The following is a 14100-nucleotide window of genomic DNA, read 5'->3' on the forward strand; positions in this document are numbered from 1 at the left end:
GTCAGTCTTCTGCTAGATGCACAAACCAAGAAGGGCAAGGGGTTGAGATCACAGGTGAACGCTTTGAGGCATTTTGTCTATATTTTGGTGCCTCTGCTCGCCCAAAAGAGGCCAGATAAGAAAATAAGAACAGTCTGCTGGATCAGGCCAGTGGCCCATCCAGTTCAGCATCCTGTTCTCACAGTGGCCAACCCTCCAGACTGAGCAGGATTCAGTGCAGCATTCAGAGCTGCAGTTGGAAAGGAAAATGAGAAAAACTCACTGTACCGTAAGTTATTTCCAGTTTTATATAGGGCTCTTTGGATCCTGGCATTTGCTTCTGTAGCAAATAATAGATATTGCTGCTCCTAGACCTAGGGTGAAACTTGCCTTACATTTAATGGGTGACTGTACTGAGGAAGGTTATTCTTTGAAGATACCTAACAGATGGTTCTTGGAATTGCGGTGTGAAAAGGAAGTGGGTCGGTTTATTTTCAACCAGACTGTACTTGAACATAATAGTTTTAAGGAGCCATCGTGGCAAGGGCAGCACTGTATACTCAAACAAAGGTTGTTCATTGATACCTAAAATTCTTAGTATCCTGGATTTGTTGAATTTGTTCTGTGGTGTTTGTATTGTTCTTTCTTTTGACACATTTATCTGAACATAAAATAAGAATTTATTCATAGTATGTCCATGTAAGCCCATTTTCTACTTTATTATGCTAAATAGCCAACACTACTAAATGAGATGCTGCTGCTGCCATTTGTTGCCAGCATGACAGCTTCACACATAATTGTGGGAGCATTTCAGATATATCCTATGTATTCTTTTCTGCACTAGTTCTTTTCCTGTAAAGGAGTTGCATAAGTATCTTCCCACTTTATCTGGAAGCTTTTAGTGAAGCATAATTCCCCCCCACGTGTGTAGGTGTTCACTTTCAGGCAAATGTACCTTAGAGCCTGGATTTTTGCTAAAGTGGAGGATACCCATTTTCTTGTGTTCTTTTCTTTAATAGCACTTTCCCCCATTTCATTTTGAACATTGTTTACAGACTTTCTAGTTCTGTAAATAATGTGATGCTTTTATCTCACTGATTGCCACTAAATGTGGAGATATAAAAGTTTTTATATTTCACTCCAGGGACACCGCATGTGAAGTATGCCGCTAACCTATGGATTATGTGGTTCTGATATCCCTTTATAATTCCACTATCACTATAAAACTTAAATAAAACTTTTCCCTTGGTGTTCTAGTAGAGTAGCAGGGCAGGATATTGGGCTTCAGGCATTGGATAAACAGGCAGATCCATATTTAAAAGATAAAAAACAAATTTATTAATATTAGATTAGATATATGGCTATGTTCCAACAGTTAGTTTACATTAAATGTGTACCGTAACTTTAAGGATGTTATATCCATAACTAAGGCTGCAGTCCAAAACCTTGGCCAGCAACGATGGCATTTGCAGCAAACAGTGTGTGGGGTGCAGAGGGGAAAAAATAGGTCTTTGCTGTAGGTAGGGACAGAGTTCTCTGAGATATTCACTGGACAGCTTAGAAGATTTCAGACAGGTTTAGTCCAGTGGCATAGCATGGGGGGCTTTGGGAGTCATGGCCCATGGCACGTATTTTTGAGGGGGTCTGATCAGGCACCCCCACAATGGGCTCCCTCATCGGAGCCTGGTCCTGGCGTGCAAGGGAGCTGCAGAGACAATTTCCTCATGCAACAGCCCAATGCCACCAGCTGCAGCTCCACTCCCAAGTCAAGCCTGACCCAGGGGCAGAGAGAGGCTGCAGAGCACGAGGCACCTGGCTGTGGCAGGCCCCACCCTTCTCGAGAATGTGCCCCATGCACCCACCTTGGGCACCGTTAGCTTACTCCATGCCACCAGTTCAGGCTCGAGGAAGGATAGGTAATTCCCTAAGGAAGATTTGGAGCTACCTTTCATAAGCAAGGTGCACCTTTCCTCCCTTGTGCTGTCCCTAGCTATGTTAGTTAAGGTCACTTGTAAGTGGTGCAACACCCTCCTCCAGTGGATCAGAGCCCACCCCTGAGTTGGGAGCTCTGTTATTTGATCCTCAGATCTGCACTTTTTTAACCAGGATAAAATAGTGCTTAGAACTGATCCAACATTCTTGGTCAAGGTAAACTTGGTTTTTTGCAAAGGGAGGTATGTGCGCACAAATGGAGGGCACTCCATATTTTTATTTGGATAGGGTTGTGTCTGTAAGGAATTTGGGTGCCTTCTTTGTATGATTTTGGGAGAAGTTCTTTAGTGAGAAGGTGACAGCATACACACTGTCTTAGTGGCTGAGGAGGTATGTGGTTCTTGTGTATCAGTCTCTTGAAAATCTCCTTGGGCCCATTTGGGGGTAGCATTGGTTTTTATATACAAAGGTCTTGGAATGCTCTCTGGGAGCCACAGGAAAAAGGGATGTTCCAATCCGCAGGCAGGAAAAAGCCATTGCACAAAATTGCTTTTCAACTTCAATTTCTCTGTCTTATAACGAGTTTCCTTATTGGTCCAAAAATTCTGAGGTAGTAATTATTTCCATGTGTGTTTGTTCTTCAAATAGAACAGAGATGCTTGGTTTTTTTTCTTGTGAATCTCTCTTTCAGTAGTAAATTAAATATTTAGTATTTCATATTTACTATAAATAGTCACGTCTTTTTTTTTTTTTAACCCAGCCACCTCACAAATGGTAATTGTTGAAATGAGGGAGCAAGGAATTATTTGTTGGAAATGTCTGGTTTGCTTGAAGAGTAATTATCTTGGTGTGTTTTCATTTTTTGAGGAAAGTTATGATATCTAATGTATATCTTGTGGATTTCACATTTTCATATGGGAATGCAGGCATTAGTCTGGGAGTTAGGAAATCATATGCAGGAATGCTTCCTTGTGGCATTCACAGTCCTACTGAAGATACTGCACCCAGCAGAATCACATTCATAAGGGAAAGCTGAATGTGGGAAAATGTAGGATTAGCAGTCTGAGACCTGCCAAAGGTGCTTATCAGTTTTATTTCCCAATCCATTAATCAGCTAAGTTAGAATGCAGTGTTCTGAATTTATTTGTGTATTCCAGTTTGTGAAATTGGCTGGGAATCGTTTCTATTGTATATTGTTTTACTATTGGAGTAGCAGATTATAAATGAAAAATGATGTGGTTTTATTAAATTATGTAGTTCAGAAGGACTTCCTGATCGTTTTCTATTGTAGCTTGCCATTTTTTAAAAAACAAAAACTTGAGTTTTGTAATTCTGGCATGAGTACTTGTATTCTGGGATATGCAAATATAGAAGGAATAGCTGTTGCATAACAATGCATGGCAGGAACTGGAGTTTTAGTGAGAAGATGGATGTAATCTGAGTAATAAACATTTTGTGAATTCCTTCTCAGTGATTTAACTGCATGTGGTGGATTCAATTGTTCTCTGGTGCTTTTTTCTTGTTTTTATCTGTTATTTAAAGCAAATTTAATGTTGTTTAATTGAAATAAATTACAGCTTTTATTATTTTGTTCCAGGCAACTGCTAAGTCAAAAGATAAAACTGTAGTTGTTAATAGAATTACTGAGCATTACTCTGTGCTCGTAGCTTAGAAGTCCACAGAACTCCCAACCTGCTGTTTGAGACCTTCTAAGTTCACAGAGATTGTGATGAAGCACAGACCAGTTTTTCCCTTTAAAAATGAGTCCTACAGACAAAAGTTTCTTTTTATATACTGTACTGGTTTGAATTGTCCGGCCATGCCTTTGGATTCAGGTATCTTGTAGTATTTTAAGAGTCCAGTATAATCCTTTTGTTCTGGTTGTAACAAGAAATACGCTTTTGAAAACCAATCTTGTCAAAAGAACTGAAGTGCCTCTTTTGTTTGTTAATATTTATTTATACTGTATAACAACAACAACAAATCGATTGGCTCTCTAAGTCAAAACAAACAAAATTCAAAACATACAAACAATAAAAACTGCCATAAGATGAAATGCATCATTAAAACAGAATAATATAAGATCAGGAATGAACAGAGAATCTAGAATTAAGAATTGATGAAACTAAAGCAGTTATGTTTAGCAATATTTTAAAGGCTGCTTCAGACTGTTCAGTCTCTGTAGAGCCTCACCATATGTTTGATGCTCCACACTCAACTTGTAGCTGCTTGACTTCATGGAGACTCACTGAGAGTGGACTCTTCCCTTTCTTCTTTTACTCTGTCATTGAGATACATTGTCATTTTTTCCACCATTTACCACACTTCCTAAGACTGCCTTCCTGTGAAAGGTAGTTCAGGCACAGAAAGCTGCCTTATATAGTGAAGACAGATGCAAATAATTCATTTTCTGCAGTCTCGTTTTGACCTCCTTGCCATCCAGTGGTCCTGTTGACTCCCTTAGTTGATTTCCCAAACCTAGATCTACATGGAAATGTAGGATGTGATCTACTAAGTGCTGATTTTATGGAACTTCCTTATGGGCAATACTTTTATATCTCCTATAGTTGTCACTTATGTGAAGCCTAAGCCTTTTGAAGGGGGAAATAATAGAATATGGAGGCTTTTGTCTTTTGCTTCCTGTGGGAACAGTAAAATGTTTGCGCTATAGATACTGCAGTTTTTCTTCAAGGTCATAAAATTATAATAACTCTCAGGTATGAAACCTTTTCCGCAATCTAATAATGAAAAGCCTAAAAAAAGAGTGATTTCTTAAGATGTATGTAGCACCCCAGAGACTGGGGATAAGAAACAGATTTCCTCAAGCACAAGAAAAGGAACTTTTAAGTTGGCAGGGCATGGAGGGCAGCAGGGAAAGAAAAAATGTTTAAGCTTAACAAATACATCCTGCTTAGTGTGTCAGCATGCATGCAATATTTTTTCTTCCACATACATATGCGTGAGCATTTCTCGAAGTAGAAGAAAGGTTAAAGCGTCAGGGGAACAGAGCACAATAATGCACTGAAGCAAGAGCATGTACTAATTGAAAAAGGTTCTATTATAATAGAAAGCTTTGCTCATGTTAGTATAGTAACTTTTTGATGCCTTACCAGATTGCTCCCAATGATCATTTTTTAAAACTGCAAACACCAGACTGAGCTGTAATATTCAAGCAAGAAGGCACTGATTTTTTTTGAAGGTTGAGGTTGTTCAGTAGAGCTGAGGATGCTATATCTGGGTCAATATTGTCTACACTGACTGACAGGGACCTTCAGTGGGTTCATTTGAGGTTTTTGTCATCCATACTGCAGTTAGATGATTGTTGGAGGATTTCCAATAAAATTAATGGACTCAGGTTACTTGTCCACTGATGTCATTGGGTCTACTCAGTATGACTATCATTAAACATTCTATATGTACCAGCCCTTGTTGCAACACTTTTAATGCAAACCCCTCACAAGTAGATGATAAAATGTTTTAATAACCATTAATGTATATATTACTATTTCTGATAATTTCAGAAAATACGCTTCTAGAATAAATATCCTATGATTTGATTCATTAATTCTGTACATCGTCCAATTTGAAACATATTTCTTGTTTAGTCCAGTATGATACAAAGCTTTAACAAGGCTGCCTTTTCAGTGGTAGCCCCTGAGCTATGGCACCTCCCCCCCCCAATATTATATAGGTTTTAACAGCAAGTCAAGACTCTTTGCACTGGCTTTTGGTGAGATGGGGCATTTTTACTTATCCCAGTTGTTGCTGCTTATGTGTGCTGCTGCTTTACTATATTTTACTGTGGTTTTTAAGTATTGCATTTTATATACTGCAAAAGTTTTGTAAACCTGAATTGTTCAGTAGAAGCTTGTTAATGGGAGGTTTGCAATACATAGAATCATAGAGTTGGAAGAGACCACAAGGGCCATCGAGTCCAACCCCCTGCCAAGCAGGAAACGCCATCAGAGCACTCCTGACATATGGTTGTCAAGCCTCTGCTTAAAGACCTCCAAAGGAGACTCCACCACACTCCTTGGCAGCAAATTCCACTGTCGAACAGCTCTTACTGTCAGGAAGTTCTTCCTAATGTTTAGGTGGAATCTTCTCTCTTGTAGTTTGGATCCATTGCTCCGTGTCCGCTTCTCTGGAGCAGCAGAAAACAACCTTTCTCCCTCCTCTATGTGACATCCTTTTATATATTTGAACATGGCTATCATATCACCCCTTAACCTCCTCTTCTCCAGGCTAAACATGCCCAGCTCCCTTAGCCGTTCCTCATAAGGCATCGTTTCCAGGCCTTTGACCATTTTGGTTGCCCTCCTCCGGACACGTTCCAGTTTGTCAGTGTCTTTCTTGAACTGTGGCGCCCAGAACTGGACACAGTACTCCAGGTGAGGTCTGACCAGAGCAGAATACAGTGGCACTATTACTTCCCATGATCTAGATGCTATACTCCTATTGATGCAGCCCAGAATTGCATTGGCTTTTTTAGCTGCCGTGTCACACTGTTGGCTCATGTCAAGTTTGTGGTCAACCAAGACTCCTAGATCCTTTTCACATGTAGTGCTCTCAAGCCAGGTGTCACCCATCTTGTATTTGTGCCTCTCATTTTTTTTTGCCCAAGTGCAATGCTTTACATTTCTCCCTGTTAAAATTCATCTTGTTTGTATAATTTATCTACTTGCACTTTTTGGCGTGCTTTCAAACTGCTAGGTTGGCAGGAGCTGGGACCGAGCAACGGGAGCTTACCCCGTCGAAGAATACAGCATACTGTATTGAAGTTTCTAGTGATAAATATACTCATATTTCAGTTTTATGTAACACGTTAATGTTCAATAGGCTTCTTACTGCTTTTGTATATGAGGAGGGACATTAAAACATCCCTCTTATTCAATAAAATCAGTTACCTTCCAAATTACTTCTCTAAACTCTGGCTGTTTTCCACACTGCTGCCTGGATCCCATACAAAGGAAAAATATAGAGCAGGTGGACGTTTGAGGCTCTCTGTCTTTGTCTGGTGTTAGGGATGCTGAGATGTATCCAACTGTAAGCTTCCTTTCACTGAACTTTTAAGGAGAAGCTTCTGTAATTATTTGATTTCATGATTTAGAGATTGGGAGAGAGACTAGATGAAGTTTCCTTAGAAGTAAGTTTCACAGAGTTCAGAGTAGTTTGATCCCAAGAATTGCCAGGTGGGGGATGCTGAACTTTTTCCATTCCTGCCTGCTCTGTTCTGTAATCCTTGCCTTGGCAACAAGAGTAGTGTATGGTACAGTATAACCTGGGTACTGCCTACTTGCCTCTGTAATGCACATCCTTGCCACCCAAGCTGGTTTTCTACTTCTATCTCCTAGCCAGACGCCAACACGAGAAGAAATCTGGAAAAACAGGGTGGAGTTATCCTTCTGCAGAGATTAATTTGTGTTTGTAAAAAGGATTAAGTATACTACTGCCCCTGTATATGAGTAATCCAGAAGGCATTGAGTTTTGCTAGTATAAAATGTAGTTCTGTGTCCTGTCACCATTTCAACTTTTGGAGATCCCCACTCTGACCCGCTTATTTCAATATAAATCTCACTTCCTGTGCTTTATTACAAAGAGGTGCATTTAGTCATATTTATAAGTTTCGTACAGTTAACACATTTGAGGGCTCTGTGTTCTGTGATAGATTATTAAAAAGAGATTTGACAGTTCTAATTACGATGCTCTTGCCTCCTACTGATCATGATCATAATTCTTTATCACTATGACTCTTAGTATTAAAACTTATCATTTGAAAGAACTGAGGCATTCTTAGAATAACTTCAGGAAACATCTGTTCTTGATGAATCACATCTGTATTTTCTGGCAATTTTTTTAAATAAAAAATTATTCTGGAGTTTAAACTGTTTCCCTGCATGGAGACTTGATCACACCCATTTTCATACTATCTGAGTATATATGTGTGTTGACTACACAACACTATTTTAAAGAAAAAAGGCCTGAATAAGAGATCTTAGTTGAACTTGAAATATTTAGGAACTAATAAGATTTTCTTAATAACTCACAAAGTTCTGTAATACGCATAATTATCAAACAATTATGCATTCTCACTACCCTGAAATTGAAACATCAAATGATTAATTGGATATTTTCAATTAAATAAATAATGAAAATTTCAAGAAAAGGAAGGGAACCACAGCAAACAAAATATTTAAATCTTCACTGTTTAACTTAGGTCTTTGATGCTTACCTGGTTTCCTTGTGCTGTATTTCACACATTTTTGGAGGTGTGGTAAGATGCTTGCTCTCAATTTCATCATCAATAAGGAGACCAAATCTAGTTCCATGTGATTCAAGCGATCACACAGAGCAAGCTGTTGATTGTGGTATTTTGATTATTGTAGATGAAAGCCAATTTGACAAATCCATGCAAATAATTACTTGTGTTTTATGAGAAGAAAATAAACACTGTATCAGCAGGGATCATAAAGAGAAACATAATATGCCAGGAAACCTTCACACATTCAGATGTAGCTTTAAGTCTTTCACACCTCCCTCAGCTGGGGGATAACTAACAAAATTTCCTAAGGACACTTCTGTTTTTTCTGTCCAACTAGAGAATTTCCCCTTGCTCTAAGATGTTCTGCTGTGTTTAGTAGTGACCACAGTGTTTATCATACCATATAGGCAGTTATTCCAGTTCTTTGGCTCCTTGCATGCACTGGAGCTGTACTCCATAAACAGCTTGTTGTTGTTGTCGTCGTCGTCACAGTCGTGTCGTGTCTTGTGTGGGTCTTAGGTTCTAGCGGTGATGATGATGGGAGCGGTTAGTGCATAAAGCCAAAATTGTGTCAAAACCACTCCAAGGAACCGCTACTGTCGAACAATCTTACTTTTCGGCACAAGACTTTCCCAGAACAGTAAGCAAGGCAGAGAGCTAAAAACTGCTTTCCATTGCAGGAAAACCTGGTGTACAAAGAACTGTTAAGCTCTCTGCCCTGTGTTTGTGTGAGATCAGCTGGTTTGCTACCAAGCGCAGAAAGCTGTGACCATGCAAGTTAAATGTGCAGCAGTTGTGATCCTACTGTGTTTCCATGTATAGACCACTTGATAGCTTTAGATCTTGAAGGGGGGTACAGTAGCTACACTTGCATAATATATACCCACAATAAGAGCAATAAAAACAATGTAAAATTATTTACATAAAAAATACATGAACAATATCCATAATAACAATATCAGGAAAGTCGCAAAGCATTACAAGGCAGAAAAATGTAGACTCCCTAACCAACATAAAACACAGTGTTCATGTAGCCACTCATCCAACCACACTCTCACTATCTGTTCCCATAACCACTATGATCATTCACTCCTTCATATGGTACCTCTAGCAAGCAGCTACTCATGGGCAAACCACTCACTCTCAACATAATTACAACCCACATACCAAGGATTGCTGCCAAGCATATACATATAAGAGTGTCTTTCCATCACTGAAGAACTAATGGACTTATGCCCCACAGCATCATCAATAATCTTCTCACATCTTTCACTTGGGAGTGGCTCAGTTCTATGCCACAACAATCTCTGATGGTTGAACAAGCTGCATAATGTGATAGTGCATCAAAAACACATATTGCCCCTTTAATAGGCATGTGAAATACAATCAAAGGTACTGTTTCACAGTGCGCTGTTACTAGTATTCTTATAATTCATCCCTACTCTGATTTTGTTGCTTACTATTAATGTGTAATAATACTTTCCTTCTTTTTTCTTCTCAGCTTTGGCAAGCAGTCTGGAGGAAAACGAGGTTGCGAGTGTATTGTATTGGAGCCTTCTGAAATGATTGTGGTAAGGATAGACTTTTAAAAACCAGTGTGCATAGTCCCCCTTGAAATAGTCATGTTGGCTTTGGCTGCGGTTCTAGAGAATTCTATCACAAATCTTGCCATGGCTACCATCAATGTGTAGTGTGCTAGTGCATATTGCTGAAGCACTCCTGTCTTGCTTTGCATTTTCCGGAAACAGTAGCAACAAACCCATGAGTCTTGACTCACTCTTTGGGGTGTTCCTCTCCTGACTATGGTAATAAACCAAGGTTTGTTCTTGGCCTACTGGTGGCAGCTTGTTTGGCAGAAACAAACTAGGAGTGCTAGTTTGTTGCTGCCAGTACCAGGAAGGAGAAAGTGAAATGGGAGTAATTTAATAGTGTGCACTTAGCACAGTGCTCATTCATGGTAACCCAAGATTTATGGCTTACTGTGACGTATGAACAGTGTGACTGTTATCTTCTTAATGAATGCTTCCCTATCATTATGGATACCATGCTCAATATGTCTCAGCTAAACTGTTTGTGTGTTTGCTGCAATATGGCACTACCGGCCCACAATCCTGTTATGTTCTACAGGTATTCTGATATCTTTTCTCCTTTCTCTAAACCATGGGTAGGCAAACTAAGACCCAGGGGCCGGATCAGGCCCAAGCGCCTTCTAAATCCAGCCCGCAGACAGTTCGGGAATCAGCATGTTTTTTCATTAGAATGTGTCCTTTTATTTAAAATGCATCTCTGGGTTATTTGTGGGGCCTGCCTGGTGTTTTTACATGAATAGAATGTATGCTTTTATTTAAAATGCGTCTCTGGGTTATTTGTGCGGCCATAGGAATTTGTTCAATTTCCCCTCCCCCCAAATACAGTCTGGCCCCCCAAAAGGTCTGTGGGACAGTGGACTGGCCCCCGGCTGAAAAAGTTTGCTGACCCCTGCGAGTCTAAACAGATAACTAATGTTCCTCTGCTTTACCTAACTTCTGATGTTATTTGATTTTATTCTGTTTTTGTTATTCATTAGTACATGTATGTCAGCCGCCCCCAAACTGATGCCCTCCAACCAGAGTCAGCATGGTCAATGGTCAGAGATGACCTCAAGGTCAAGGGTACCAGGCTGGTGGAGGCTGACACACCTAGCGCTTCATAACTTCTATTTGCTTTGGAACTTGTAAAATGTCATATATCTTTGTGTAGGCTGAGAGATGTGTGTGCGCATGTATGCATGTGTACACTTAACTTGGGAATTGAAGCAAGACATCTTGACCACTTTGAAATATTTAAAAAGATACTGAAATGGAATTCTACAGCACATTCACTGAGTGTGGGCAGGAACTTCCCATCTGCAGTACTATATAGAAAAATGGATTAAGCTGCTAAACTGTAAGAGCAGTTCAGAAATAAAATACCCTCCTTTCTCTGGATCTTAATCTCTATCTTATAAAGAGCTTTGCTTAAAAAAAAGCCTTTCATTTTTAAAAACCTAAGATATGGCTTATGAAACCTGAGCTTTTGAAGTTGTTTTAATGCTTACTGCCCAGTGCTGATGCTTTGATATATACCTATGACCTATTATTTTCTTTTTTTTGCCTCTTTTTGTGTATTGCCAGAAAGTTTAGGTTAAAGCTGGATCATGTAAGATATTACTGAAAATATCAACCGCCTTATTTTTTTCTGTGGCTGTATTGTTAGTGACATTTACATGGAATATTGCCTTTGTATGGGTCACTTTAAGCCATTGCTTCCTTGAACTTATATCTGTTACAGCAGTCACCATATTTTTTTGGTCATTTGTGGGGTTTTTTGGTTTTACTCTTTGATCCAGCCTTTTGATTCTTGGATGTATTTCTTGTCTGTATCTGTAACGGAGAGGAATGAGCCCATAAATTTTGATGTTTTCTCTTGGAAATGTGCTCCTTTTTGTTCTGAGAGTAATTGTGCACAGTGGGAAGATAGGATGCATTTCTTATATTGGGTTTTTATTTCTATCACTTTTTAATACCAACATATTAAAAGTCATGGTGGCTTTCCTTTGGCAACCTGGCGTTCTGATTACTCCTCACAGATGGCTTCTGCTACCGTCATACGCAAACACTTCTTTGTTTCTTTTGGGGAGCAACTTGTAGTTGCTCTGTTTGCAGCACTGAAGGATGCAAAATGCAGACTGCTATCCTCCTGACCCCCCAGCCCTCAGAAGGCAGGGAAAGTAGCACAGAAGGTTACCCTAACTGTTGTGCTCAGGGAACAGTATTAATGTCTTGGTTTAATTGATTGTATTGCAAGCCACTCTGAGAGCCTTTTTTGGCTGAAGTGTGGGGTACAAATGCACTAAATAAATAAAATATTTCTTTTGCTCTCTGTATGCATTCTGGCCTTAAAAGTAAGAGGAATGGGAAGTAATACTGGGTGACACATTGGGCTCACTACTGTCCTATCAGACTGAATGCATGGCTCTTTTAGACTTTGATTCAAGCAGGGTGGGGTTGGAGAGGGGAACTATTTTCTCTCAAGGACTGCATTTAGGCTGGGTGGCAGGGTTCCATGCCAGTGGTGGGCAGGGCCCAAGCCAAGTTGTTTTCTTTTCTCCCTGCCACCTCTCCCCTCCTTTTTTTTTTTACTTGCTTGTCACCTGCATGAAATTAGACCTAGCGCCACAGGTTGCCTACTCTTGGCTTAGACAATGGAGCTTTGCCATCTAGGCTTACAACTTTGCATAGCACATTTTGTCACCTGGATGCCTATTGAGGCAACTAGTGCAATTGAATACATTTATCCTTGAATTTGGTTGCCATTGTTAATGGCCCATTTTTAGAATTGTTGCGGCTACTGCTATGTCCTTTGCTGTCTTTGTTTTTAGAAATGTTATACTGTTACTTTATTCTGCTGTATGATTTCAGCTTTCTTGTATGGAATGTTTTATTGGTTAGTTTTTGTTAAATTTGGAAGTTACTCTGCCTAAGAAGCATTGGAAATCTACAGTGCCCAAGAAGCATTGTAGTATAGAAAGCAAGAGAAATTGTCAACAAAAGCTGTTTGTTATAGAGATTTCTCAGTTCCTTTGACTGTATTTTTCAACTGCATAGTACTGGCAATATCTGAAGGAAGCAGGTGGGCGTAGTTACTATAGTTCCTGCTAGCAGTTCATTGTATTTGGCTTTCTGGTAACAAACATACTTAACCTTTTGCTTTCATAGTATTCAGCCTGTGTTGTGTATAAAAAAAACCTTGTTTCAACTAGAAAACTGCTTTGCATAGGTCCATAATTTCCTAAAAAACTATGATATATTTCCACTTGTGAACAGAATAATAGTGCTTGATTGTGAAGGTACTGAGAGTCCACAGTTCTCACTAAAAACCCTATGAGCTTAAGATATTTTTAGTCTTTCAAAGGGTTTGGGCTACATGGCAATGGCATTTCCTATTCAGATAGTAAAGTACTAGAAGTGGTTTTGGGGATTCTAGATTTGGTGAACTACAGAGTGAGCTTGGAGAAAATGTTTTGATATATTGGTGGCTGCCAAGCTTTTTGGCTGTCAGGGACATAGGCAAATCAGAGACGCTGTCTTGGGCATCCCCGCCCCCAAATAACCTACCATACACCACAGCCTATTATTTTAGCTACAATAGAATTCTTCTCTCAAGACTATTTTCAGCAGGGGATTAAGAACCTGCAGGTGCCAGGGAAGGCCTCTGTGGCACCTCTACTATATACAAATAATGAACTCATTTCACAAGTGCCAGTCTGTGCCTTATATCGCATCATAAGCACAAAAAAGGGACATACCAGCAGACTTGAAGAATAACGGACTTGAAAAAGTGTGTGTGTGTTGTAATGTGTATTGTGTATGATCCATGAAGTGTAGTAACCTGCACTTTGTAATCTCTTACATGCTTTTTAAAAAACTTTGTACTTGGTTGTCACTACCAGAACAGCTTCTGGCATGAGATAATGACATCATCATACTGCGCAAAATCACAGCTAAAGTTTTTGTAAATATGAAGACAGTCAAGTGCCTTTGCTTGCTGGGTGCACAAATGGCTGAAAAAGATAAGAATCAGAAGAAAACAAATAAGAATCATGCCAGTGACTAGGAATGAATATAATTTTTATAATCATTTTCTACATTCCATGTAGAAATATTCTCATAACTACATAAACACATCTAAAACAACAATAATTTTATTATTTATACCCCACCCATCTGGCTGGGTTTCCCTAGCCACTCTGGGCGGCTACATTTCTTCAGATATATGGTTCCTCAAATAACTATTATAAATATTTTTTGGTACAGCCTACCAAAGGTCCATTGATTTCAGTGAGAGAAATTTAAGTAGCTGCTTTAATCTCCTTTGAAATCCATTGGAATTTAATGTGCACAACCTTG

The 14100-nt window shown here is 39.4% G+C and overlaps 1 protein-coding gene across 5 annotated transcripts in view; it reads left to right on the forward strand.

The window, feature by feature from the left end:
• Positions 1-14100, forward strand: part of RAPGEF6 (Rap guanine nucleotide exchange factor 6) — a 143373-nt gene that overhangs the window by 28458 nt on the left and 100815 nt on the right. For all 5 annotated transcript variants that reach the window (XM_053376782.1, XM_053376786.1, XM_053376784.1 and 2 more), the window contains exon 5: positions 9675-9744. In XM_053376782.1, coding sequence (XP_053232757.1) covers positions 9675-9744 — 70 coding nt within the window. The remainder of the gene's footprint in view (positions 1-9674; positions 9745-14100) is intronic.

The sequence above is a fragment of the Podarcis raffonei genome, chromosome 2, assembly GCF_027172205.1.
Source record: "Podarcis raffonei isolate rPodRaf1 chromosome 2, rPodRaf1.pri, whole genome shotgun sequence".
In the NCBI taxonomy this organism is placed as follows: domain Eukaryota; kingdom Metazoa; phylum Chordata; class Lepidosauria; order Squamata; family Lacertidae; genus Podarcis; species Podarcis raffonei.